This window comes from Dromaius novaehollandiae, chromosome 21 (assembly GCF_036370855.1).
Source record: "Dromaius novaehollandiae isolate bDroNov1 chromosome 21, bDroNov1.hap1, whole genome shotgun sequence".
Lineage (NCBI taxonomy): Eukaryota > Metazoa > Chordata > Aves > Casuariiformes > Dromaiidae > Dromaius > Dromaius novaehollandiae.
In genome coordinates, this window is record NC_088118.1 from 1,576,466 (window position 1) to 1,603,252 (window position 26,787).

Consider the following 26,787-nt stretch of genomic DNA (forward strand, 5'->3'; position numbering starts at 1 on the left):
ATCAGCCAAGAAAGTAACCCCCATTCTCTGCTCCCTGCCGCATCCCTGAGGAAGGAAGGAGAGACATCATGTCTGACATTATGTATGAGACAGCTTGTTTAACAGACAGTTGGTGACAATGTACGATCGCATACAGAAAGCGGCAAATACTGCTTTTCCTCCTTTCCGCTTCTGGGCTGCAGAGCTGGTACGGGGGGCTCCCCGCGCAGCCGCTCCGCGAGCGGCGACAAAGCCTGGCCGTCCAGGGAGCCGGCGCGGGCGCTCTCCGAGCCTCGGCGCTCCCCACGCGAGAGCCTGCCCGGCCTCGGTGAGGGAACCCGGGGTCGGTTCCACCTCCGAGCTCTCCTGCCCAGCCCCGCAGGTGCGCTTGTTTACAGCGGGTTGTTTACAAAACGCATGGAAACACTTTCCACTTGTTTTGGCTTTTGCCAGTGAATGGTTGAAAACCAGTGAAAGTTCTTCTCACTTGAAAGGGACTATCAGCTCCCTAGGGAAACTACGCGCTTAGAGCCCACCAGAGCCGGCTCTTATCAAGAACTGTAACTCAGACATGTGCCCTTCATAATAAAAAAAATAAAAAGAAGGAAAAAAACTAGCCTGGACAACAAGAGCTGCTTAAACAGCTGGTTTGATGTTTTTCTGAGTGTTAAAAAAAAGCATAATAGAGATGAAGCCCAGTTCTTTTCAACTGACACAGGACATGATGGATAGCTCCCACTCAGTAGTAATACCACATGTCCAGAAAAGCCTGAGGAATATATATATATTTTTAAAATATATTCCTGTTTCTAGACAAACAGAATCTCTTGTTTTATTTCAGTTACTACAGACACCTTCTCCTTTTTCACTTAGGCCTTTTAAGTATTACAAGCGCAAAGAAATATGATCTTCGAATTCAGAATCCTGATGAAAAGCTGTGAAAGGCTTTCAATTCCCAACTCCAGGTTTTAGTAGTTTTTATTAAAAAAAAAACTTCAAAAATCTGGAGAATAAAATGCTACTGAAAGCACCCCTGAAGAGTCGGATGAAACATGCTCCACAGTGAGTGCTCTTTCCTCACCTTAGAAAAGTCAAGCCATGAATGTAATCTCTCGAGTATAATATCAGAAGCTTTAGACAGAATAAAATAGGCTGAGCAAGTTCTTTGGAAAAAAAAAAAAAAAGAAAAGAAAAGAAGAAAAAGCGTTAAGGAATCAGTTTGCAAAGACAGGTTCCTCAAGTGCCTTAAAAATGCCATAACTCTCCAGGGGCTGCCTTGGGCATCTCACAGTTGGCTGTTTGGCCAAAATAGCCAAACGGTTACCTGTCACTTTTACTGTCTCAGTTTTAGCCCTCTGGAGTCTAAATACTTATATCTGTCAAGCACAGACCAGAAGCAGATCGGTCTTGAATAGACAACAGTTGATTCTAGGGAATGGCAACTTTTATTGAGGGTTATGACAACTTCTTCCTTAAAATACATACATGAACCCCCATAACTCATTACAAAAGGAATTTCCAGCGTATTTCCCCCAGAATTTCAAGTTTCCACATCCCAGTGCGTGCCAGCAGGGTCAGGCAGGCACGAACAGCAGAGTACCCATCTTCATGGGTCTCTCACCATACTACTTTCCCAAGCTGAAAATCAAGGTGAAGGGCCCAGGACAGTCCTTTCTCCACTCCGCACGCCCACCTAAAGAACAACCGATTTTCCACCAGCTAGCTTGGAGAGAAGTCCCCTCCGTTCCCAATTCGGCCTCTGATTGCGAGCCCTGGCAATTTCACTGCTGCATCAAACGAGCAGATCATCCTGCATGAAGCTGGTGGTCAGTTACGGCAGGATACTGGGAAGGAGCTTCCCAGAACTGGGATGGAAGCAAGAGAGAGGAGTTAGTGCAGTGCTTTCAAGTGCTCCTTGGTCGCAAGTCACTGCTTGAGCCCTTGTATCAGAAAGGCCTAGGGAGGGAGTCTTCCATCAACCCAACAGCTTCACAAACAGCAATTAATGTTTCACCAAGGTGTTTGTCCCCTTTCCTTCTCTGCTCCCACCCCTCCGCTATCTGTTTGCCTCTGACCTGTTGCAACTTCCTTGCTGCTCTATTTGATCATGCAGTCAGAGGGGCAGCACCAAACATGTGCAAAAAGAGCAACCCACACATGTGGCTCTGTCCTTGGTGATTCTGTTTGCAGAGTCAAAATGCCAAACAAGCCAGAGGAAAGTCTGCAAACGACATACGAAAGCAGTTCTGCTGTTTCTATCGATCACCTTCCAGCAAAGCAGAGAGCAGATCGGCAAGGCCACAGGACCATAGCGCAATGGGCAGGAGGAAGAGGGCACGGGAGCAGCATGCTTTCAGTTCTGCTAGCAGAGGAGACTCGCTCTCTCCCTTAAATTGAGTAGGGGAGCCCACAGGCGGTTTCGACTGGGAAACTGGAAAGCACACAAGGGCCATAAACAAATGGCAAGAGACCAGCCCACAGCGAAAGTGTGATCTCCCAGAAAAGAGAAGAATTAGCCACTTTTCCCCCTCCCTTCTAATCAAAGGATTTTCCCCCAAGTACTTCACCTGGGAGAAAAATGGAGGGGCAATCCTATAAGACAGCGCTACTATACAACGTAAAGCTGTCGTGTAGAGGGATGGAAAACCCACTGCACGGTGCTCCTACCTGATATAACCTGATGATATGTGGGTGGCAAAGCATCTTCATGATCTGAACTTCTCTAAAAATCTTCTTGAGATTCTCTTCATCCAGCTGCGTTTTATCAATTATCTTTATAGCAACCTAGCAGAAGGAAAAAGAAAAAAAGAAGATTATTTACCCAAACACATATCTGGAAAACTATTTCCAAAACCAAACAACGCTGTATGTAAGGCCTTGTTGTGCTAAACACCATGAAAACAGAATACGTGGTCCCTGCCTCAGAGAGTCTGGGGTCTCTGAGCAGCTTAACAGCGTCCACTCAGCTCACCATCAAATGGGCAGCAAGAAGCTTCGTTTCCTAATTGTCAGAGTGTTTTCTCTGCAGCAGGTACCTCATTAAGGGGGCAGCGCTGCAGCCGGTAGTGAAATTTTTAGGCTGTTGCCCATCGCCACAGTAGAGCACATTCACAGAGGCACCCAGCACTGGGCTGAGAAACAAACTGTTCTTGAACTCCTAGATATATTTCAAGCAAGTCCAAACTCTCATTCAGTTTACTAGCCAAAGAAACAGCTTCCCAGATTTTACCACCAGCCGGTCAGCCTCGCCACTGCCACGTTAATTTGGGCACTGGAAGATGTGCCCAAAGGACAGCCTGAAAACACCAACGCTTCTGCATAAAAGCGGCAGCACAGAAAGAGAAGTTGCCAGTTAGTCGCACAGAGGAGTAACAAACAGCCTTCAACGGCTGAAGTTGGATGCAGGCGGAACCAGGAACCAAACTGCTGCTAATCCGTGAGCCCCGTCAAGCGCTCGGGGAGACGGGAAGGGACCCGTCACCGAACTCGGCCCGTCGGACACCAGTAAGGCAGCGCCCTCCAGCCTTTCCCCACCGTCAGCCACCACTGTCGATACGGGGCAGCGGTCTGAGGGCGCCAGCTGCCCACGTGCACGTACCAGCATGTCTCACTTAGTCCAAAGAGAGCCTTGACTTTTCCCGTTTCTCAATTAAAGCTGTATGAGTAACTGCCATAAGCCTCTAAGACATATCATCAGCTGCTGATCTGCACATCCAGTCCTAATGCATTTATAAGTATCTCTGTCTGGGAACACTGGGTCAGGCACGGAATCCAAACTACAGCTATTATATTTCTGAGAAATTACATTACCTGAACATATATCATAAAGCCAGTTCTAGTGCAAGAGCAAGACACGTTTCTGGAAAGGAACAGTCAAGCCTGCAAAAGAGCCTCACTCCTGTGGCAAACTCCAGGACAAAAGTAATAAAAGCTTCGGAGTAAGAGAGGTGATGACATGGGGGATGAGGGCAAGGAGGCAGAGAAGGGGGAAAAGTCGCTAGAGCAACGGACTCCGTTGCATTACCCACACAACATCTCACGTGGTGTAACGTGCCTGGTAAACCCCAGCAGGGATGGTAACGGGCTGGGGGGTAGACATCTAACAATCCAGGTATTTATTTATTTCCAAATCAGAAGTGCTCTATAAAGCTACACAAGGAGAATTTAAACAAGTCTAAGTGCTTGCAGGCGGCTGCTCTCGGAAGCTCCCAGCCTCAAAGGCTCCTCTCATTTCTCCTCCCTCCACCTTCCCCGAGCAAGGTCTCTCCCCTGCCACGGAGCAGCTCCCAGCACCTACGTGGCCGTGCACACAATGCCGTCACGCTCCAAACGGGGAGAAACCTGCTACGATAAAAGGCACCTCTCCCCAAGTGCACTGTATCTATCTATATAGAAAAAAAGAAAGTATTTGTTTAATTGATCACATCTAGATAAGGAAAGGAATCTTTTCCAGATAGCCTGATACAGCAGGGGAGGAAAAGGCAGATCTCAGGCGTTGTGATACCTCGCTACAGCAAGAGGCTGAGGAAAAAAAGCCTGCGCTCACCGGCAGAAAGGAAAAGCGCGGAAGCCAGCAAGTGCCGCAGACCCTGTGCGCCTGCAAGCAGACACCCTTCCTCAGCAAATGCTACATTTACAGTGCTTCGTCTCAATCGCATTTCAGCACTGATTTAATAAGCACCTTCCCCCCGCCACACCAAAAAGCATAAGTGCAAGGGAGCACCTATAATATGCCAAACTAGCTGAAGATTTGTGGGCTAGCTTAACACCCACCGGCAAGTTTGCTTGCTGAGAGACGGCACTTTCCCCGGGAAAGGAACCGCTTCAGCAAGGGTTCCCCTAGGTGCTCTGCTAAGGCACAATTTACAGAAACCCTGTGAAGGAGGAGCGCAGAACCACGCCAGGATCGGGGAAGGGCAGGCAAAGCAGCACTGCGGCAGAAACGCTGACGGGGCACAACCAGAAAGCCTCGGCCCAGCAAAGCCCGGTTACAGAGAGGTCTGACTCGTAACAGGCTCCAGCACTCGGGAGGGACGAGGACAAGCGCTCCACACACAGGGACGTGCCACGGACTAAGCCCCACGATGGCACACGACATGAAACGCACATTTGGAGAGGATACGGGAAGCTAGTAAACAGGATACACGGTACATTAAGACTAACAAACTCGTAGCAAATGCTGCTATCACTAGTAGAGGGAGAGAGAGACGGTGGAGCAGGAAATAATTTATGGATTCTTCCAGCCTTTATTCGATCAGGGAGAGTGTCCCAGTTGCAGACACAAACGCTCATACGGCACAGCAGTCCTGCTGCAAGATGTAACGCTGCTCAAACTCACTCACTACAGCAAATCTGACAGTCTCCTCGCCAAAAAACCATACCTGCAAGAATGAAAAGCTCTGAAGTACCCAAAACGCCTCAGGCATTTGCTACCTTGGAATTGGACACCTGTTCCACGAATAAAAGTGCTTTTGGAAAGACAACCCCAAATGACGACAAAGAACTTCCAAAAAAACGGTCCAGACTACTAACCCTGCTCAACAGAAACACCACCCAGGTGTCTTCTGTCACAATAAGCACACTATCACTGCGTAATTATTGCTGGGTTTGTCACTTGTTAGCACAGTAACCTCAAGCATGCCATCCAACATTCCTTAAACCATTCCAACCCTTCTGCGCTCCTAGTTATTTGTGATCTCGTATAAACATTATGCTGAAAAAAGAGCCACACTTGAAACCTGTGGAGATTAAAACCATACGTAAGTCCCATTTTTCTCCCTTAGACAAGATATTACTAGTGAAAGCCAGCATCTGACATGAGCCCAGTCTGCAGCACTTGCACCAAAAGCAAGCCCAACCCACTGAGACTCAGGACCGCTAACGGCCCCGGCCCTCCAAGTGACCTTACGCGGTGGTGGTGGCGCAAAGCCTGGGGTGCAAAGGCCAGGGCGCAGCGCCCGGCTGAAGCCCAAGCTCGAGGCAGCACAGCAAGTATTCACTGACAGCGCAAAGGTACTCGAGCCTCAAGATGATGGCAGAAGTCCTTCTCAAAGAGATGTGAAGCAAGAAGCAAGTCCAAATGAAGAAAACTCAGTCCAGTCTCAGACTGTTCACAAGTCCTTGGACAAGCTGGTTTCAGTTGTGCAGCCAGCTGAAGCCTGTGATATTTCTCTTTCAGCTCCAAACCCCAAGGAATGCCAAATGATGCTCTCATAGGCATGGCACCGTTTGTGAGAAAGGATCTTTAAGGGAACAATCTGAAGCACGTGAAAATTAAGCCTCGTATTTCATGAGATGAAATCTTTGCCAGGAGAAAAACTGCCCTACATGCAAGCAGAACGTAACAGAATCCTAAAAAAGCACTGAATACAATAAGCTGTTTCTTCTATTTGAAACCCTTAATTCAGCACATAGGAATAATTCCAGATTTTTAAGTCACTGAGCATGCTTACTACTGCAAGAAGAGCAGAATCTGTAAGGCGGCCAGGTCCGGCGTTCAGAATTAAAAGTTGCTGGCAGGAACAGAGCTGGAGCCGAGACGCAAGGTGAAACGGCAAAATCAGACCCCACTCCATAAAATTGCCAGGCACTAAGGGGCAGTGATTAACAGGGTGACAAATCGTGGATGTCATGCTCGAGGATGGCAGCCCTCTGGGCTGCAGCTCACCCTCCGCTGCGGAGCAGCTACGCGAGCAACACGCATGTCCATTAGCTAAAGCTGCGGTAAATCCGCACGGTGTTTTTAAGGACAATGCTCAACAGCGGACTGGAAAACTTGAAGATTCAGAGCGGGCTTGGAAAACTCTCTCACCGCATTCTTTTCACCTAGGATTTCCCCAGTAGCAACGAGCTTTTGTAAAGCTCAAGCCAATGTATACATATATATCGTCAGCAGGCTATGCTATGGGCTTTGCACACCACACCGTAAACCTCCGCACCCGCACACCCAACACACAATACCTGAAGCGGCAGAGGAGCAAACGGCAACCAGAAGATGCCCTCTTATAAAGGCTCTTACTCTAAGCTCGGTCGAAACGGGTGGCCCTTGAGCAAACCTAAATCCATCTTCAAAAGACAGAAAAAGGAGAGACCGGGCATTTCTGAAGGAGTTTCTTCAAAACTTACTCATTCAAGTCAAATGCCTCCAGCAACAGATAAAAACATAAAAGGTAAAAGCCTCCTGAAACAGTCTGGGGAAACCACCTTGTGCTCCGGTTTCAGGAAATTCAGGGCTTCCTCAAGACCGCACGAGGATGGAGCTAGGAAATTCCCTCCGTGCTCCCACAGAAGGGAAAGTGCAGGGAATTTCACGGGGGGGGGGCACGCCTTGGGCTGCATTTGGGGCTTGGGGGAGGGATGCTGTTTGCTTTGCCTTTTTTCCAGAGGGAAGGAGGGGTTTTGAGGCCTTCCAAAACGCACCACATCGGTTTCTCCGTTCCTGCGTTTCCCAGCTGGCTAATATTCTCCCTCCACAGTAAAGATGATTCAGGATTTCTGTACAAAAAAGACTGGCTTAAATCCTCCGGTCACATCAGCCAAACTGACTTCATCTAAAACCTGGCTGCAGGGAAATGACTGCGGTGAATGCTGCTCTGCTAAGCGCACCTTGTCCTCCCCCTGGAAAGCAAGCCCTGCCTAAACGTGCCCTACCGGGAAAGGGCCCTGCTGACACGGGCTCGACGGTTTGCCCAGGGCAGTAAAGCACGCTCCGCAAGCGTAATACTGAGCCTTGGCCCCACGGCGGATGAGTCTGCAGGCTCATTCACAGGGATGCCAGCTCCCTGCCACAGGCGCAGCCAAGAGCAATCTGCGAGCCGAGAGGCAGCCCAGGCCTCGAACACCACCCACAGCTTCTCCGCACCGAGGTGACTTTGCTTTTCACCTCGCCTGAACGACGAGCCGAGGGAAGGCTGTCCAAGCTGCGAGGAGGCCTCAGCTGCCTCCGCGGCACGCCTCGGCAGGCCGGCGCCCGCCCTGCGACTGCGCACAGCCCTCCTCCGCGTCGGTTTTGCTCAGCTCTCCACGCTGCCTTCGCGGGCTGCAAATTCCTGTTGGGCTCCTCAACGCTCACTGCACTGAAGGAGCAGCCAACACCTGGACCCCTATAAAGGACGCACTGCCTCTCTGCTGCTGCAGGTGGGCCGCAAGGGTAAAGGCAGCAGTCCCGGCCGGACAGAGGGAGAGGACTCATCGGGCCGCTGCCCGTGCCGCGGAGCGCCTGCGCAGCACGACAGTTTTCCACTTTGGTAACAGCTCTTCCTGCTAACGGCAGCTTGCTGCTCTGCCACAAAAGCCTCTCCCCCCAACGATAAGCGTCAGGAAAAGCGCAGGGGTACAGGCGTCCTGCTCCAGCTGCAAGGATGCTGAGGGCACCGCTAGACCACAGCAAGCGCATGCCTGCATGCTGCAAACGCCACGTAAAAGACGGAGAGGAGAGAGCAAGACTAAACTTCATTAAATAAAGCACAAATCAGCCTACAATTAGAAGTGGAAGAAAACCATAATCTAGTTTCTTAAACAATGAAGTACTAAAACAAAATGAGTCTGAAAAATTAACTATTCTTTTATCAGAAGTTAATGAAGCTTACAGGCTGCGGGACGTACGCCAAGCCTGGAGCATACATGCTGCTACCAATTAACAAAATGTTCCCGCCATTTCAAAAACATTTCTTTTTTTCTTTCCCTTCTTGGGTCCAACTAAAACTTGCCCTAGTAATTTGAGGAACAAATCATTATTTGGAAGACAAGTTAAGTTCCTAAAACAACAGTTTGTAAAGAGAAGGTAAAGAAACGTTTAAACTGATGAAAGTCACTCAAGGCACCGTGGAGGTCTTGCTCTTCTAACCAGAAGCTTGTCCACTATGTTCCCAGATTTTTTTTTCCCCTATGCACTTCGGTTGAACACTGCTCTGTATTTTTTGGATTCTAATGCTGCGCTGAATATGTGCATTTGCCAGGCAAAAGCCTAATGAAAAGTAGTGGAAATTTAAATCACGGATCAGTATGAAAGCAGAGCGGGCAGTTAAGCGACAACAGGAGAGGCAGTAAAACCCTGGAAGCCCCCGAAGGCACACTTAGCTATCACTGACACCAGTAAGGGTACGATTCCCCACTTTGCACTCAGAAATCAGATTTTAAAATCTGGTAGCCATCTCCCCGGCAGGCTTTCATACAGCAGAGGCCATCGAGGTCCACCTCCCGCCCTGCTCGCCCTGCTCACCCTGCACCAGACGCCAGCATTTCCTACACCGTCTCCTGGCGTGGTCAAGAAGGAAGGGAGCGAGGCGGGCAAAGCCGCGCTCTGGAGGAAGCACGCGCTCGTCAAGCAGACGAGCCCTGCGGCCTTCGCACCGCCGCAGCTGTTTGCGGAGAGTTATGACACCGCAGCAACAGAAAGAACGTAAGAAACAAACTATTACTCTATTTATAAATATATATATCCCTAAACTGGGTCCTGCAGCCCTTAATTTAAGCTACACGTAAGATTTTCCCACTGAGACACTGTCAGGTAGAAGCAGACCCAGAGCCCGGTGCAAGGATGGAGTCTGCGGGCAGGCGTTACCCTCACACACAACTGGATTCGCGACGGTGCAAGGGACGTGAGGGGCTCGACATCAAGTAGCTGCGTTGCGATGTTTCTGGAAAACTAGTTCCTCCCGTGTTCTGCTGCCCTAGGAGCTAAGGACATTTTCGCTGTATTTCATAAAGAAATGCCATTGCACAATAACTAAAGAGACAGCACTGAGTCTACAATCTAATTCTTAGTCATGTAATGCGTTCAGTTCTCATTACAGGGAGAGTGAAAAACATTTCTGAAGGCAGTTAAGTCTCCGTCTTAAACATATCCCTTGTTAAAGGGCTCACTGTGAAATTACTGGCTTGGACAAACTCTTGCTTTTCCTTCCCAAAACCTCAAGTCATTGTCATTAAGGAAAAAAACCAGGGGAAAAAAAGAGCCTCTCTCTTAACCTGTCTTCCAAAAGCAGATCATGGCTCTGCCTCTTAGTGTGCTTCCCCCCTCCCACCCTTCATTTCAGGGCAACGTGTCTACGGGCATACTTTCACTTGGAGGCAATCTGTGATAATAAAGACCAGGAGTACACATAGCTTTCAGTCTCAAATAACTGCACAAAGACTGTGTTCAAAGTCAGTCTTAAAAAGCAAACAGAGCAGGGATCTCAGTGACTCTCTAAATCATAAATACATAGCATAAACCAAAGTAATTGCTTGGAAAAGGCTTTCAATATAGCCTGAAAGCAAAGAAGCAAGAACTTAGCATTTCATCACTTAACGGTATGTTTCCTTGGCTTTGATTTAGTGGCTGAATCCCAAATATTAAAAACTCATTTGGCAACCAAAAGCCTGATAATTTAAGGCAGCATACGGCTAACATGCATTGCATTCACTGATGTATCCACACACTCAGTCTGCCTAAGAGGAGACTTCCAGAAGAAGACAGGACTACTTGTGTCCTTTCCACTGAACATCATGCTGAAAACTGACTTTATAGTATGCATAGGAAGACTATTTTTTAAAGTCATTTTTTGCAAAGATAGAATTTAGCATATCTTTCTCAATTTTAGCAGAGCTTGCCATCCAGGGTTAGAATTGAACAGTAGATTCTGCAATAATGGTATAATTTTTTTGCGGGGGGGGGGGGGAAATCAGAAAGGCAGAAAACTAGATCTAGAGTAACTGATTTCATTGCTACTACTATTTTGGCCTTTTGCACAGTGAAAGACAGTGTTTTGCTGATGTATGTCACTACTGAAAGATACCTTCTCAGAGGTGACCTCTGCTACAAAACTGGCCCCCGCTCAATACGCTGGTGCTGCTCGAACGCCCTGGTCTCGGCACAGGCTGCTGCTCACGAAGGAGCAGCACGGTCCCCTCCACTGACCTGCAGGAAGCCAAGCCAACCTCCCCGGGCGCTCCTCTGCTCATCAACAGCTTGCTCGCTTCAAGGACGGCTCGGATAGTGGCACTGCCAAGTTTCCTGCCATTTGCTGCCTTAATGGACCGAAGCGCCAAACTCCAGACCAAGACAATTCATCACCTGGAGAGCGTGTCCGCTTCATACAGGAAGCCACAAGATCACACCAAGGGCGAGAGTCTCCGAAAGAAGGCAGAAGTCCTGGGGCGGGAGATAGCACTTCCTTGTGGGAATAAAAACCTATATGGACATCCTGTTTATCAGTTAAGCGTGGCAAATATCCATGCCTACTTCCTTGAAGCAATACTGTCCTGCCAGCAGCGAGGAAAATGCATTTGTGCTGGCAGCTCAGGACAAAGCAGACAGCAGTGGGAGAGCGGCCTGGCAGACAGGAAGGAGGCAGGAGGCTGGGTGAAACGTGGGCTGCGAGCACGCTTCCCGCTCCCGCAGGGAGATGACAGCCATCACGCTCCTCATTCAAGTGCTTCGGGATTCAGCGGGCTACTCTGTGCCAGAGGCACAACAGCACCTTCCCAAAAGGCACAGATTCCCCACCAGTGCTACCATGGGAGAGACATTTGGTTGAGGAGGATGGCAGAGGGAATGGCCACTTATTAAAATTTTACCTGCGGATAACATTTCTTCAGAAAATATTTAAATACTATACAGGCTTTTCAATTCAGTCCTCGTATTGGGTATTTATTTCTGAATCTTTGGATCAATGGTCTTTGCCTGTACGTACAGGCAAGGACTACATTTTTAGAATGCTTTTGTTGTCACAATTTTATTTAACATCTCAAAATCAAGAGAACATTAAGGACGCACCAAAAAAGACGTACCCGCTGCATCCACAGCACGCTGAAGATCAGTGCTGCAGTGCCCACAACACCCAGCACTCACACGGAGGAGACCGCACGGTATACACCTCCATCTGAACCCAGCAGTTTCCAAAAGGGTAGACGCTAAAATGGGAGCCAGCTCACACCTGGCTGCCTCCCCGCGCTGGCCCATCTTCCATCGACTTCAGCGGTAATAGAGACAGGCCAATATCCTACATCGGCTTGCTAGAAATAAACGCTTTATGAAAGCCTTCCCAAAGCTACGCTTGCAGTCACACACAAATCGAACGGGGGAAGCTATCAAGAATGAACATTAACTTCTTGGAGAGTATAAAAGATAGGAAAAGAAAAGGTAGGAATGAGCAGGCAGTTTTCAATGGAGAGAAGTCAAAACAAGTAAATGTTTCCTTTATCATCTGTGCAATGAACAAAGGGAAAAGCTAAAGACCCTGTCCTGGGCTAACATCTATTCAGGCCACACACTCGTTTAGATCTAATTATAACTGCAATTAAAATTCCCCGCATGGGCAATTATTCTAGAAAGAAACCACCTTTTCCATTTCAGTTCAGTTGTTTCTATAGCGGCGTAAGTTAAATCGGGAAAAGAAAACATGCTTCTTTTGCAGTGCCACCGCATGGTCAGCCTAATCAGGAATAGTTATAAAAGTACAATTATGCCAGTAAGTATTCCCATAAGTCAGTAATTGATCTCCTCAACGTAACAAGAGCCAACAGATGGCACTGACAAATTGACTGCATTGAAAAAAAATTCAACAAGCTTATTTAGGAAGAACATTTCCTAGAATTGTTCTGGAGTCCCAGTCCAAATTCCTCCTGGAAAACCCTCAGTAAACATTCACTAGATATACTGTTGCTGTAGGGCAACATATCCCTGTAACTTGGTTCCTCTGTTATTCCAGGAGGGCACGTGGAATAGCACAGCAGAACGAGAAGCTGTCATCATGTGGCTCTTTGGACTAACAAACGAATGAGCTTGGCCAAGGCCAATCTAAAGGCAAAGAAAAGCAAGGCAGCTTTCAGAGCCAGGGCAGGATCAGCAGTGAAACTGGAGTTCAGCGTGGTTAGACAGATGCACAGCAGCTCACAGCAAACCTACCTCGCTGGAACAGCGGGTCACAGTCCAGTGAAGCCCGACGTATATGGAGCCACTCAGGAGTCAAGGCCGTTATCCTCCCGCACGTCACTCAGTTAAGCGGAGCACAACAACCAGATGGATGATTTCTGCAGCTAATAAAGGCTATATCCAAGTATCGGTGTTAGATCACATTACCTAACACTGCCAGTGGGCTCAACCACTACTGCACACTGCCAAGTTAAATGCAGCACCTTCCCTTCCGCCCCCCTGTCCCCTCTTTGCTGCGAGCATCAAGCTGCAACCTACCAAGAGGGCTGAAGCCCGGCTTACGGGGACTGTTCACTCTCTCCAGGTGACTTGCACCACACTACGCGGTCCATCGTGGTCACGTATCCCGTCCGGTAGATTAGGTTCCACCCTCGCCTTTTTTCTCCACATCAGAGTTGTTTAGTCAAAAGGGCACCACAGGCCAGATAAGCTAGCAAATACATTTAGCAGATGATGCGCGTATTAGCTATCTGTAGAAGCACTTAACTGGCACATGGGCACAAGCCTGTGCGAAAAGCAAAGCTTGAACCTGGGGCTACCGTGGGTCACCTCCCATTCCAGGAGCTCCATTTGATAGCTGTTACTCTACAGCAGCTCTGCATTTTTGAGCGGACAGTCATGGCATAGGCACATGTCTTTCAGGCAAGCTGTCATCACAAGTCCGCCGGTATATTTAGGTCACTAAAAGTGATCTCTCTAGATGCAGATAGGCAATTTGTGCAATGTCAGTCACAAGAAAGCGTTCTACAGGAAAGATGCACTCCTGACCGTGACAGTCTAGCTAGATAGATAATAGCATGCTTTTTATTGAACAAAATTAAATTTCTCTTGACAAGCTCATGGGCAAAATAGAAGCGTCTACTCCACAGAATTAACTACCTAACTAAAAGTGATGCAGCAAATAAAACTAAGCCATTTTGCAACAAAGTTGGTGGCTTTTGGAGGTGGTATAAATGCAAATATTGGCAGCAACTGAGGGCAGGAAACTGTGGACCAAAATGTGTATCAAAAAGTTGCATTTGCTCAGGAAGGAAGTTATCACCTTGTCCACATCCCTCCTCAGAATCAATGCAGTCACTTGTATCTTGCACAAGGTGAAGAAAATACTGATGGTGTTTTATGAGCAAATCCTCTTGGTCTGTTGCAATGTTAATACCCTGCTTGTGTGAATGCTGCACTCTGCTATGACTTTTCCTTATCCCTAAGGGAATGGAACGGGGATTTCAATGACAGAAGCACAAAAACAACATTCATATCTACAGTGCAATACACCAGCTAAGCCCAGTTAAGAAAATCTCATTATTTCAGCGTGCATACGACAGCCTACGAACTTTGTGAGAACCTTTACGGCTAGAGGAAATTCTTCTACGGTGCATTCTAGGAGCGCAGTCTTTGCCCGTGCTGACAACCAAAGCACTCATTCCCCGTTTTCTAGTCTGTACTAACCCTACACTAGCAATTGCGGCTTCTCTTTTCAAAAAGAAAGGATTGCTTTACCTGTGGTACTTCCATCAGTCGCTCCACTTACCCACACGCGCCACAGCTCACATACTGAACTGCCATGCTCACAGTAGCAAACCCTCCCACCAGAAAGAGGTGATGTAAAAAGCAATCTCGGTAGTAAAGCCCTTTCCGGCTAATGAAAATAACTCCCTGGATATAATATTACATTCTGGAAGAATATTGCCTCTTGTGGTCACCAGAAATCTCGACGTACTTTGCAGCAGTACTAAGCAGATCTCAGTTCACATTACTACTTCCTCTCAAACGCCCGAGATCAAACGGCAGTAGATGTCTTTGGTAGGTATAAAGCGCTTTCAGAACCAGCCCTTTTAGTGGCTTCAGCTACCAAATGGGTACAGGAGTGAATGCCCCCCTTAAACGCACTGCTGCAACAGCATGAGCTTCAGTGTTGAACTTAACTCCAAATGCAAACTGTTTGGGTTTTTTTTTGTTCTGTTTTTCCTATTCTAAGAGATAAAAGAGACGACATTCAGCCAGGCCAGGTTAGAAACAACGCTCTGCAAGCAACGAGCAAGTTTGATCACCTTGCTAAAACGGGCTTCCAGAAATTGCATTGCCCTTCCACTGTCACAGATACGGCCAACCGTAGGTCAGAAGCAGAGCAGATCCAGAGAGCTCTTCCTAATCATTTCACAACTTTGGCTAAGAGTAGGATACTACAGAGAGATTTTAACTTACCTTCACTGGCTACCGAACACGCTAATATAAACATTACAGGCTCTGTCGAACAGCATTATGGACATTAAGATGCCAGAGAAAGGCAACGGAAATGTAACTTTGTGCTTACTTGATTTAGCTGAACTTCTTAGTAATTTGACCAGAAATGGGGAGAGGAGCTTGTATTAAAAGTCAGCTTAAGCATAAGGCAAAAAACACTCATGCAAAAACTAAGCAGAAGCCCCTCTCCCCACCTCTGTTGGATCACTCCACATCAGCTCTTGCTCGACTTCTTCACGTCTTGTTTCTGCCTCAGGATCTTTGTAACAAGAGCCTTTCTACTGTAGGAGACGGAGCTCCCAAACCAGTACGGGCTTCAACCAGTTCACAGAACCGAATCTTCAAATTAGGCCACTATCTGGTCAAATCTAATCCGAGTTGCAGGTGTAAAACATATCATACAGACACTTAATTGGAAAGCAGCTTTTGCTTGGAGCATTAGCACTGGCCCTACATTAATTATAGGCAGATCTACGGAGGCGACGCAAGTACTGTGTGGGTTTGTTAGAGCGAAACAAAGGGACATTCAGAAATGAATAGCACTATGTTTCAGCCCTATGATCTGCTGACAGTCCGCAGTGTTACCTCCACGGCTTCTATGCAAATGAAAAGCAAATCTTGGCACTTAACGCACAAAGACCGCACTTGTTAATTAAAACCGGTTTTTGAAGGAGCTTAGTTAAGCCAGTGCAGAACCCTATGGAGGTACATTTCAATTGATTTAAACTGGTTAACTAGCCAAATGCGATGTGTAAAAGTAAGCATAACCTATTTTGCAGACAAGGCTTAAATCCAGTCACTTTGAGGAGCAGATGTGAACACAGCATTTTTGCCTAGGCCCAGCTGGACTCCTGTTCACGCTGCAGTTTGGCCCCCTGACAACCTGCACATAAGAGAAGCTGAGAAATGAAACAAATCCCGAGAAGGAAGCTTGCTCACCCTGGTCCCCTTTCAACACAGGTTATCCTTTATTTCAGGGCTCTACATTCAAACTATTTTCTTAATTGCTCTCCACCCACGGAGTAATTAAGCAGCCGGACTTCTGCCTAAAAACATATAATGATCAAGGCTGGCCCGTGCCTGGGCAACACTGGCCATCCAGGCACGCCACCGACCCGACCATTTTAAATCAAGGAGCAGTGAGGAAAGGTCTGGGAAAATCAGATGACACCACAGGATGTTCTCGTCTATCTGCTGTATTTCCCACACATGTAAGGAAGTGCACATCACCCTGCACGTAGGAGGCGAAACAAAAAGCAGCCTGCACGCGTTCAGCTCTGCATCTCGGCAGCAACGGAAAAAGCCGAGCATCTGGGGGGGAGAAGGGGCGGAGGGCTGCAAGGACGTCACTGGGGTGCAGAGATCCTGCGGGAGACGAGGTTGCCTGGAAACAGAGCAGGGAAGAACAAGAGGAAAAGCCATTACTGAGAAGAAAGTTGAAACGCCTTTCACGAGCAGAGTTCAATTCCCTGCCCCAGCGCAGGGACGCGGTGCGGAGTTTAATCAGAAAAGACAGCACCATCCAACGCTGCAGCAGTTGTTTGAGGTTCGTTCCAAAAAGTGCATTTGTGACTCTGGTGAAGTGTTTCCAATTCTGTCATTTGCATTTAACGTACAGTATTCAGCAAACTCAAACTTGCGCTAGATTTTTTTTCCCCATTTCACACCTTCCAACAACTTAAAGCAGCACTGATGCTGCACTACAGCCCAGCCCCACACTGAGAGTCCTCAGGTCCACTACAAAGACAGTCGGACCGTGACCAGGTGAGACCAAAGGCATCTCAGCTAACCTCACAAGGCATTTATGCACTACGCCTACCATAGCTATTTTATTTGCAAAGATGGCAGAGGGGAGGAGACTACAGTGAATTCATTTATCCTACCAGTGTGACATCTGTGAGATCCCCAGCAATGTCCAGCATAATACTGCAGGCTGTAACAGTATCACAAAAATTAGACCATTTTTGAGCATATCAGTAGAGTGCTGTTATTGGGAGCTGGGGTCTCCATGACTTGCAGGAATCACACCCACAATGACCCAAAAGTATCAGCTGGCACCGGGCTGAAGATACATGACTCCCAATCTTCCACTGAATGCTGTCACATTTTCTTCAATGGCAGCTGTCTAAGTTGCCTCTACTTCACTGACACACGCGCCTGAAAATCCCAGTAAAGGAATACAGAGGTAAGAATCCAGAAAGAAGAATTTATTGGATCACCTATGACTTAAAGCAATTACCTTTTCCTTTTGGACACTTTCACATGTTAACACCTTTCAGGTTTACTTCCTCCACCCCCTCTTCCCCCTCCCTAGCCCCCCCCAATCAAACCCCTCTTACAATCACCTGCAGCGCCCAGATGAACACAACAGGTACTGTAACTGAGTTCTGGACAAGCTCTCCAAAGCAGGAGCCGTGGCCAACTGTGTAGGCAGTGCCCAGTCCAGCGGCACGGCCAATTAGTCAGCTTGCACTGCAGCCTAAACATTTAATAAAACAAGATTTAATTTACCAACGCCTTTAGTACCCATTTGCCTACAGTATGACAAGAGATTTTAGCTGTACGTAGCAGCCGACTACCATTCTGACATCTGATTTTTAACAGCTTTACGAGATCGCCATTGTAAAGTGGCTTTTACTTCAACTGTCAAAGTGCCCACATTATTAAGAGTAAAAAGCCTAACTGTGTCAGATCGGGGAAGCTTTGTTAAGAAATACTGCATTTCATCTTGTAAAAGTACCAGGGCAAACTTCGGTTGCAACTGATTTATTGTTGCTTTACCCCAAAGCAAGTGTCAGTTGGAGCAGTATCCACACCAACTAACGTGCCCGGTTCACTTCAGCCGCCAAAGTCAAGACCTGCTTGTAAGATCACCTACATTACTGTATAACGAACAAGTTTCTCACGTTGCTCAGGTTCTTGCTGCGGTCAGCAGAGCTGGAGGGAATAACACAAGACTGTTACTCGCGGACAGTACGTTAGAGCAACACTAGCCTCTTGGACAGAGTTGCTTAGCAGCACAGTTTTGGAAACGTAGTCACATGCAGGAAGAAATCTGTCACAGCAGGCTACGTATCAAGAATGCCGCACGGCCGCGGCCACCAGCGTCCCTGCTGAGTAACCGGGCTGCGCTCGCTGCAGTACAGAGATTTCATTCGAGAGCAGAAAGAGAGACATAGCCTGCTGTCCAGGTTTTCAGGGAAAGACCTGTCTCGGATATCGACAGGAAGCCTGCACAAAACTGCCAGGACACTGGAGCAAGCAGGCTTTAAAAGGTCTGTTCAAAGTGCTCCTGGACCAGCATTTTGCTCTAATTCAGTCATGACCTAAAAAGCAGAAACGACAAGGTAAAACAGTACATTTCAGCTACACGGCTTAAAAAGACTCAGATTTGAACGCAAGTGAAGAGTAAAGAAAGTCAGACTGTGTGCACGAAGCAGAACGCTAAGAAACACACCATATATTTGCTTTTCAATTTTTTTATGCTTATAATGCAAAGATCATCACTCAGGTCTAGAGATTTCCACGGACAAGACAGAACCCCCTAACTCAGCTCACGTGAGAGACCCGTAATGAACAACCAGCACTGATGCAAAGTAACTGGTTTCTGCTGTTTTTCAATGGCAAGAGCAACACGCATGCAGCAAGAGCACTTCTGGTTTGGCTCACCAGTTTGCCATGCAGCTCAAGAAACGTTAATACCAGTGTGCCATAAGATGCCAGCAGGAAGAAACGGCACTGCACCGGGATGTGCGGCAGGGCCTCGGGGAGAGCCTTTACGCTGGCTTTTCGTCCATCTCCCGAGACCCCTCCGGGGTTCACCTGGAGGACTTCTGGAGGTTATTAGGCACTGACGTCTTGGCCTCCCTTCTGCAGGCACCAACCACCTCCAGAGGAAGCTGTCACCCCATATACCACTGCCCTTCGCTCAGCCGCAGCCGCCCATGCCCTTTGCCTCTCCACAGCCTCAGCAGCGGTGGCTGCGCACCGAGCTGTTACGCTGAATTGTGCCCACATTTTAGGGGGGAGGCCGGGTTCTGCAGCAGTGCCATCGTATAACTGCGTATTGAAAATATTTCATATTATATGCAGTTATGCTCAGAAGCATAACAGCTCATGGTTAAATAAGGAGGCCATAAAAAACATTATACGTCACACTGGGATCACAAAAGTATCAGAGAAAATCTGAAGTGACAGATAAGAGACATCTGATGGAATGAATCACTATTCCACTTCGTATGCCATAAAGTCCGTTTGGGAATATGGTATTCTGGGCTCTGAAATGAAAACACGCACAGCTATTTTTCTAAGCCTGTAAGTGTCAGGTCCTTTTTATACTGAAGTCAATCTACTTGGATATTCAAAATAAAGCAAGAGCAATAGCCAACGCTACAAGATACGCTTGCAGAAAAGGGAGCTCCAACTCTGTGCCTGCCAAGCAGTGAAGTCCCGCGCTCACGGTACCCCGCGGTGAACTAAGAGCACTTCTCAGAGGTCCACGGCCACCTCTGCTCCCCGTGCTCGCAGGGAGCGCGCTGCTCCCGGGGCTGTGCTCCACGCTGAGGACACCCAGCAGCTTACCTGGTCACGCGTAGACTGCACCACGCACAGACAGGCCGAGCAGCCGGTACCCAGCGACTGCCAACTTTTTCACAAAAGTACAGGTATCGGCATGCCGCCGTTTATAAAGGCTGCTAAACTAGCACAAAGATTAGGAAGCCAGAGGTACGAAAAAACTCATCCCATGGACGAAGCCATAAAACAGCCGTTAACCATCAGCAAGTCCAGGTTTTGCACATGATCCACAGAAATTAAAGATCTCGGAGATGCATTCAAACGTGAATCACAGTTTGCAATGGATGGCTGTTAGCAGAGCCTGCACCTGCAACACAGTTCAGATTGAGAGGCCAGCCCAAACTGTGATTAATTTTAAGAGGTGACAATTGCAATAGTGCTACTGGATCTCGAGCAGACCTAGCAGGAGGGGGGCAAGATGCTGCCATGAAGGTGAAGGATAAAGCAGAGCACATGCCAGATCCAAAGGATGTATTCAGAAATTTTTAGACACCGCATTTCCAGCAACAGCCTTTATATAGTTTGCCATGATTAGATGGCAGTTTCTATGGGAACAAATAAGCAGTGGCCCAGGCACAAGATGTCTTGTAAACTGCACTTTCTGCTGGCTTCGCATTAGAAGTGCCATCTACTCGGTGCAGCTGAAGCTGCCAGGCTCCTCAGCGTCACCACGCGCTAGATGCCGAGTGCCGCCTACGCGTGTGCAGCAAGGCCGCGCGGTTTTGCAAGACTTCGTACTAGCCATCGGTGGCAGCCAAGCCGTTTGAGACCTGCTTTAATTCCTGTAGCTTCTCTCACCCTACAAACGCTCATTACAGCAGCGGTCCTTTCCGATGTGGAAAATTTAGGCGGTAGTTAGAGGAACGACCAGAACCAGGGACTCCTGAGCCCTAATCTCATGGCTGAACTGACATATACAGGTCCAGAGAAGAGAGCTGCCTCTGTGAAACCTAAAGCATTTTGAAGACTAAGAGCACTGTGAAGGATAAGCATTTCTTACCATATATGCCAGGCCTTAGATCTCAGTTTTTTCTCCAGACCACTCATCCCCTTCCCACCCCAAGAAAATCCCCAAGCATCTACAGGCTGGACTTTAAGACCAGATGAAGCATCGCAGCAAATTAAAGCCACAATTGCAGAAAGATCTCTCAGGTCACACCGTAGCACAGCAAAGGCTCTCAGGATCAAGTTATCAGCTCAGGAGGCAGAACTTTAACGAACACGCCAAAAGTACAAAGCCAACGTTGTCACGATGCTCAAAAGAGTCTAGCATTCACGCACGTATAGGACACCGGTGCACAAAGTATCAGAAAATGAACACAGGTTTCAAATACTCAGGCTGTGCCAGATCTGCACACCCACGGCGGGGGGAACCCAAGAAGTGGCAGAAATGCACTCGTGCCAAGCGCGTCTCTGAATCAGGCCCGGAGGCAGCAGCGAGCGGTGATCAGAGATAACAGGATCTCTGCTTTAAAACTAGTTATTATTCAGTCAAACTACTGCCTGCTTGAAACAGCTCTTACAAAGTTATAGGTTACCTCTCAGGGACTTTTCCATTAAATATCATGTTTACTGTGTGCCTGCAAAACCTGGTAACTTACTCTGCCTTTGGCTCCAAAAAGAATAGGAACAATCAAGTCGGGCAAATACAAATCTTTAGCATTAAAATGTCAGAATTTTAATCACAATCCCAAGAAAGCAGCAGGAAGAACAATTTCCCTCTCAAAACCACTGCTTCTATTTATTATCTCTACTCCTTAGTTTAATTAAAAATCCATCAATTAGCTGATTTAGGGATGGTTAACATTCTCGGTAAGGAAGATCTGCTCCAAATCCCCCGGGTCTGAACCCCACCGCGGCTGCCTCCATCCCCCGGCTGCACGACAGAGCGCTTTCAGACTCGGCGAGCAAAGGTTCCAGCGTATAACCACCCCTCACTTCAAAACTGTTATGAAATGAAGTGGAAATTTTTAGGAAGAGAAGCCAAAAGTGGAACTGCAAGGAATGTAGGCTTCAACACATTAACCCTCAACAACCAAGAAAAAAAAAATCCAAGCACCGGAGAGCCCCTTCCTTGCCCACATCCTACATGTGCTTTGAATTAGGAGCAAACCAAGCTGTCCAGGGTTAGTACCAGAGATTTCAGGAGAGCTGCCTCCCCCCACACATCAGGTATCCATTTGTCACTATTTGCACCGACTCAGAAAGACATTTACTGCCCACGTTAAAATTAATGACCCTAAAACCTCAGCACAGTCACAGCAGCATCTCTGACGGAAAGAGAAGAGGCAACGAGGTGGTACCAGCGTCCCTCAGCTAATATATCCAGGTAACTGCCTGGCTGGGACTTCTCCCTGTCGGCATAACCACAGTCACGGTGCCCTGCAAGGCACCTTCGCGGGAATATTTCCGAAGACAGGAGCCTGCAAGGGCACAGTAGGAATGGCTGGGTCAAAGCTCAGCTTGTCTGATCTTTGCAACCTATTTATCTTTTCAGGGCTCCTCCAAATCCACTATTAGGCAAAAGAAGTAATAGTTGCCTTTGCCCTTCAGCTTTCAGTAGGGTTTAGAAAAACCTAAAGGAAGATGCACGGTTTGATTTAAAGTTTGCTTATTTTAAAATTGAAATTTTCTGCAGTGGTGTTTCCACCAACCGGTGGGGGGGAATATCTAAGCAAAGTGAGAAACCTCCGCACCCTTCCAACAAGGGACAAGCTGATAGCTTGCTAGGACAGAAGAGGGACACCCCCCGCCACCCCCAGAAAAGCCAACCCCCACACCCAGACCTTGCATTTATTTCCAGGAACAGTTGCCAGCGATGCAACAGAGTCGCTGCTTCTTGAAGCTTTTGGAGCCCTGTCTCTTGCCCCAGAAAACTCTCAGTTTAAAATTCAAATTTGTTTCATGACAAAGCGAGCTTGACAAAACGTCCTTTCTCAGCAGCAACTGCACAGCCTTTTTTTAAGAGTCACTTTGGTATCGAACTGAGTTACACCACTAGAGAAGCCTGCAAGCCATGTTTAACAATTGTATCTGATTTCCCTTATCAGTAGAAATGGTTTAAACCCACAGATAACGCACTCAGAAGCTGAAAACATACTCCAAAGCCAAAACATGATACAGCAACAGCCTGGCAGGGAAGCGGGGCACAGCGCGTCCTCCCGAAGCACCAGCCAGCCGGCATGGGCAGAGGGGACCGCGGCGGCAGCGCGGGGGAGCCAGGCCACGCTCGCAGTGTGGCTGCAAAGTCCCATCTTGCATTCGTGACTCACATTTGTGTGCCAGCTGAATCACAACACGGGTCCTGAGAGGAGCTGACTCAGGGAAGGCCAGGGCAATCCGGGGGCATCCTTCGGGAATGCAGCTTCTCGCTAAGCGCTCAAGCGTTCCACCACTTCTCCCAGTATCAAACAGAACCGTCTAACCCTGGTTGCCGAGAGTATTTGGTAAAGGGCCTAAAATCACAAGTCGAAATGAACCTCACTGTCCCATCACTGTAACTCCATTTATGCAAATTAAACACGTTTCTCTATTCCAGCACGCTCGCAGCTCGGGCTGGCAAAGCAGGAGACCTGCAGCAACCGAGGACTTGGGAGTCTGGAGAGCTCTGAAGAGAATTGCCGAAGAGCGCCTGCAACCAATATGCTTGAGTCACCTCGGCACCAAAACAGTCCTAACTCGCATGACAAATTACCATCGCCACCCCCAAACGCTGTAAAACTAAAGCAAGGGACAATTGTGTATTTTTAGAGCAAGGAGACGCTGCTATTTTAAAAGCAGATTTCAGATGTAATTTTAAAATTCTAATTGTGGCTGTTGCTTCACTTTGCCATCATAAATCAAGTTCCGAGGGAATCAGACAGCAGCCAATACATGAGCGTGGGCATTGCAGAACCAAGCTTCTGCAAGCACCCGGCGTGAAGAATAATGTTCTTAAAAGATTTAATTTCTAGGGAATGTTCAAATACTGAAGAGTAAACACTGAGTCAGACACATGCACTAAATACAGGTAAATGCAGCAGGGGCACGTGGAAGCAAAGCCGCAGCCTGGAACTCGCTCAATGCCTCTCCTTGTAAATGTGAAACTCGGGGCCCTGCGGAGGACAAAGTCTCTTTTATACTTGCAGAAACTGCAAGAAAACAAAACCCAAACAAATAAAGCCAATCTACGGATCCACTTGGGGATCTCAAAACAAGTCTGCAATACTCAACCTTGAACGCCTGCATTTTCAGTGTTTGAGCTTTCTCATACACGTGAAGCGCAGACTGGGTAGCAAGTAATTACGGCTTAAGGAATCACTGGGCGTAACAGGCATAAAGGAGACAAGACGGAGTAATGGTCATTGCAAACGTCTACGAAGCTCCTGTGTGCTCTGCATCTTTGGGGAGACGACTCAGTGCACCAGGTTCTCTGCAAAATAAGTATTGCTTCCCTCCGCTCACAGGAGTGACAACCTAAAAATGCATTCTGCACTTTTCCCATTTTGCATTATTTCTTCTTCCTTACAGAGGACAGACACATACTGACCATGCCGGGAAATCGACAAGGCGCTTTGATTTTTCTTTCAATAGCCTGAGAATATTTACTTCCACCAGAAGTAAGCCAAGGGCACTGCTTTGATCCACACCTGTGTGCTTTTGCCGCCGGCCTCACGCCGCTGACTTGTGCCAGCCGCTACCGGAGGGCTCTCCCGGGGTCAGGGCTCTCCCCGTCAGCTCTGCCAGGAGATTTAAGCATAAGGCTGATGAATTCTGTGACAGTAAAAGTGTGGCTACATCCCATCCCTTCCCACTCAGCATTAGGAAGAAGACTATCAAGCTCTGCTAGTCAAACATTTGTAACTATGAAATTCTTCTTCTAATGCATAGGAATCATGTGGGTAGGTTTGCTGCTGTATGCAATTTTTCTGTTTAAATCGGAGTTCTAGTTCGGTTACAGAGCCACAAAACACAAAAGTACATGCATTTTCTTCAACTTCTTGTTGTCTAAACGCCACACAGAGGGTCCCCACTTTCTGCTGCCCAGGAAGCGCCACTCCGCCGGACGATGCCCAGGGCTAGCCGGGAGCACCCAACCTCCCTCGGCAGAACAAAGCCCCGTGTTTAAAGGCATTTTGTTAACTGCTTACACAGTTAAATTGCGCTCTCAAAATAAACTTAGCAAACTGCCACTAAAAACTGGAAGGCATAGCTACAAGTTAGCACAGCCTCTGTAAGTTCAGAAACACGCTCAAGGCTGGTTAGCTCAGCAGATCGCTGAAGGTAGGGCTCTCCCTGCACGCCTGCACGGGCCACGGCCTCGAGCTGACCGAGGGTGAAGCACCCGCTCTCCCCCTGCCCTCGCCGAAGGCCCAAACGTCACAGCTCAGCTCCGGCCGCTCTCGGTGCAGGGGTTTCTGCCTCATCGGTACGGGAAGGGGGCCGCAAGCGGTTCTGCACAAACTTGGCAGATCATGTGGGAACTGATACAGCCAGGGTGGGCAAGCCGGAGCCATGAGAATGGTTTTGGCTCCTCGACTAGGAGCCTGAAAAATTGGAAGTGGCACTCCATTTGTTTAAATTACCTTCTGAAGCCACACTCCATATGTGGGAATAAACAGTCGCTCTGGTAGCACTAAACACAACCAGGAGTAAATTGTTCCAAGATGCACATCTGCATTTACCAAAGATTAGACGGACAGGCTGCCAAGTCAGGATTGGATTTTTTGTATAAGAGCTTTTTAAAGAACTCCTCGCTGAAAAGCTCTCAAACGGCAGCACGGGAAGGTAACTGTAGCTCGAACGGATCAGCGTGGCCGCTGCCTCGCTCGGAGAAAGACCACAGTCTGTCCGGCGGCCCCGTGCGAGCAAAGACCACCAAACAGCACTGCTGCTTCTCCCTCTCACAACGCACTGCAACAGCCCCCGTCACTGGGATCCAAGGGGAAACGAAGCCTCTCCCTGACCAGCCCGCAGGAAGGGTGGGTTCAGGAGGCAGTTCCACGTTTTATGCCTCATGCCTACGCGGGCACTACTCTGAGGGCAAGGGGAATGAAGTAAACAGATTCCCCACTTACTCTGTGATGCACTGACTCTCGTAATCTCACGTATGCCGACTCCTACAAAAGCTGTCTGAGTTTGCAGAAGGCCAAACAACTTTTACTGTTCCAGTGCAATAAAGGTACAGACCTGAAGTCCCAGCCGCAGCCAGAAAGGCAGGTGATGCCATGGAGCTTAAATCCATCAAAAAGCACAGCAGCTGGCACAGGCAGAGACACCACACCAAGCAAAGTGCATCCTTGGTCTGAGCTGGTACAGCTATTCCTAGGATTTTGCCTGGACTTTGTCTAACAAGGAGCAAAGAAAACAGATTAGAGACGAACTTAGACTGATCCACTGTAGAGGTGCAGCGACTGCTGATGCTAAGCACACTGGAGGGGTTTGGGGCACATGGATTTTTTCTGCACATACAATGTTATAAATTGAGACTAGAGGTCAACTGCATGCATTCGGGGACAGTTTGATGGGATTAGGTAAAATACTCAAACAATGAGTAGCGAGGATCTTTTAATTTTGCACACATATTGGGGAAGCTAGAGAGGACAAACCCGCTCAGCGTCACCCCCAAAAAACGTTGGTGCAAGCGACCTAAGTTGCAGGACAAGATGTCTTCCGCAGCTGGAAGCACTATAGTATATCTGGGCAAGTTGCATGGCTACGACTCAGTCAGCTATCTCCCAGGAAACAAAAGCTTTTCCTATGTAGGTCAGTTCTACCCGAGTCCTATATTCATCATTATGCCACTTAGAAAGCAGTTTTTCATAATGCTGCACAGCGGTAAAACACAATGAATTTCAGGGTACAGATGCAAGTTTCCAAGTGCTTCTTTCTTATCGCAAGCATTGCCCAAATCCCAGCCTGGGGCGGGGGGGTTCCTCCTCGCTAGAGCAAGCCCACTCCATCTTTACCAAAACGCAGCGCCAGCTTACCAGCACGTTTTCAAGCACCACCCAGCCCTTGAGCTCCAGTGTTTCAAAGCACTCGTCCCATTTTTACTGTACAGAGGAGTGAGAGGGGTTTTTACTGAGGCGTTCATA

General features: G+C 48.0%; 1 protein-coding gene across 7 annotated transcripts in view; it reads right to left on the reverse strand.

Annotated features, from left to right (window-relative positions):
* Window positions 1–26,787, reverse strand: part of SIK3 (SIK family kinase 3) — a 104,724-nt gene that overhangs the window by 44,604 nt on the left and 33,333 nt on the right. For 6 of the 7 annotated variants that reach the window (XM_064524178.1, XM_064524177.1, XM_064524176.1 and 3 more), the window contains exon 2: window positions 2,647–2,763. In XM_064524178.1, coding sequence (XP_064380248.1) covers window positions 2,647–2,688 — 42 coding nt within the window. In that variant the 5' untranslated portion in view covers window positions 2,689–2,763. Of the gene's footprint in view, window positions 1–2,646; window positions 2,766–26,787 lie in introns of those variants that run through there. The other variant, XM_064524179.1, reaches the window with a different exon arrangement.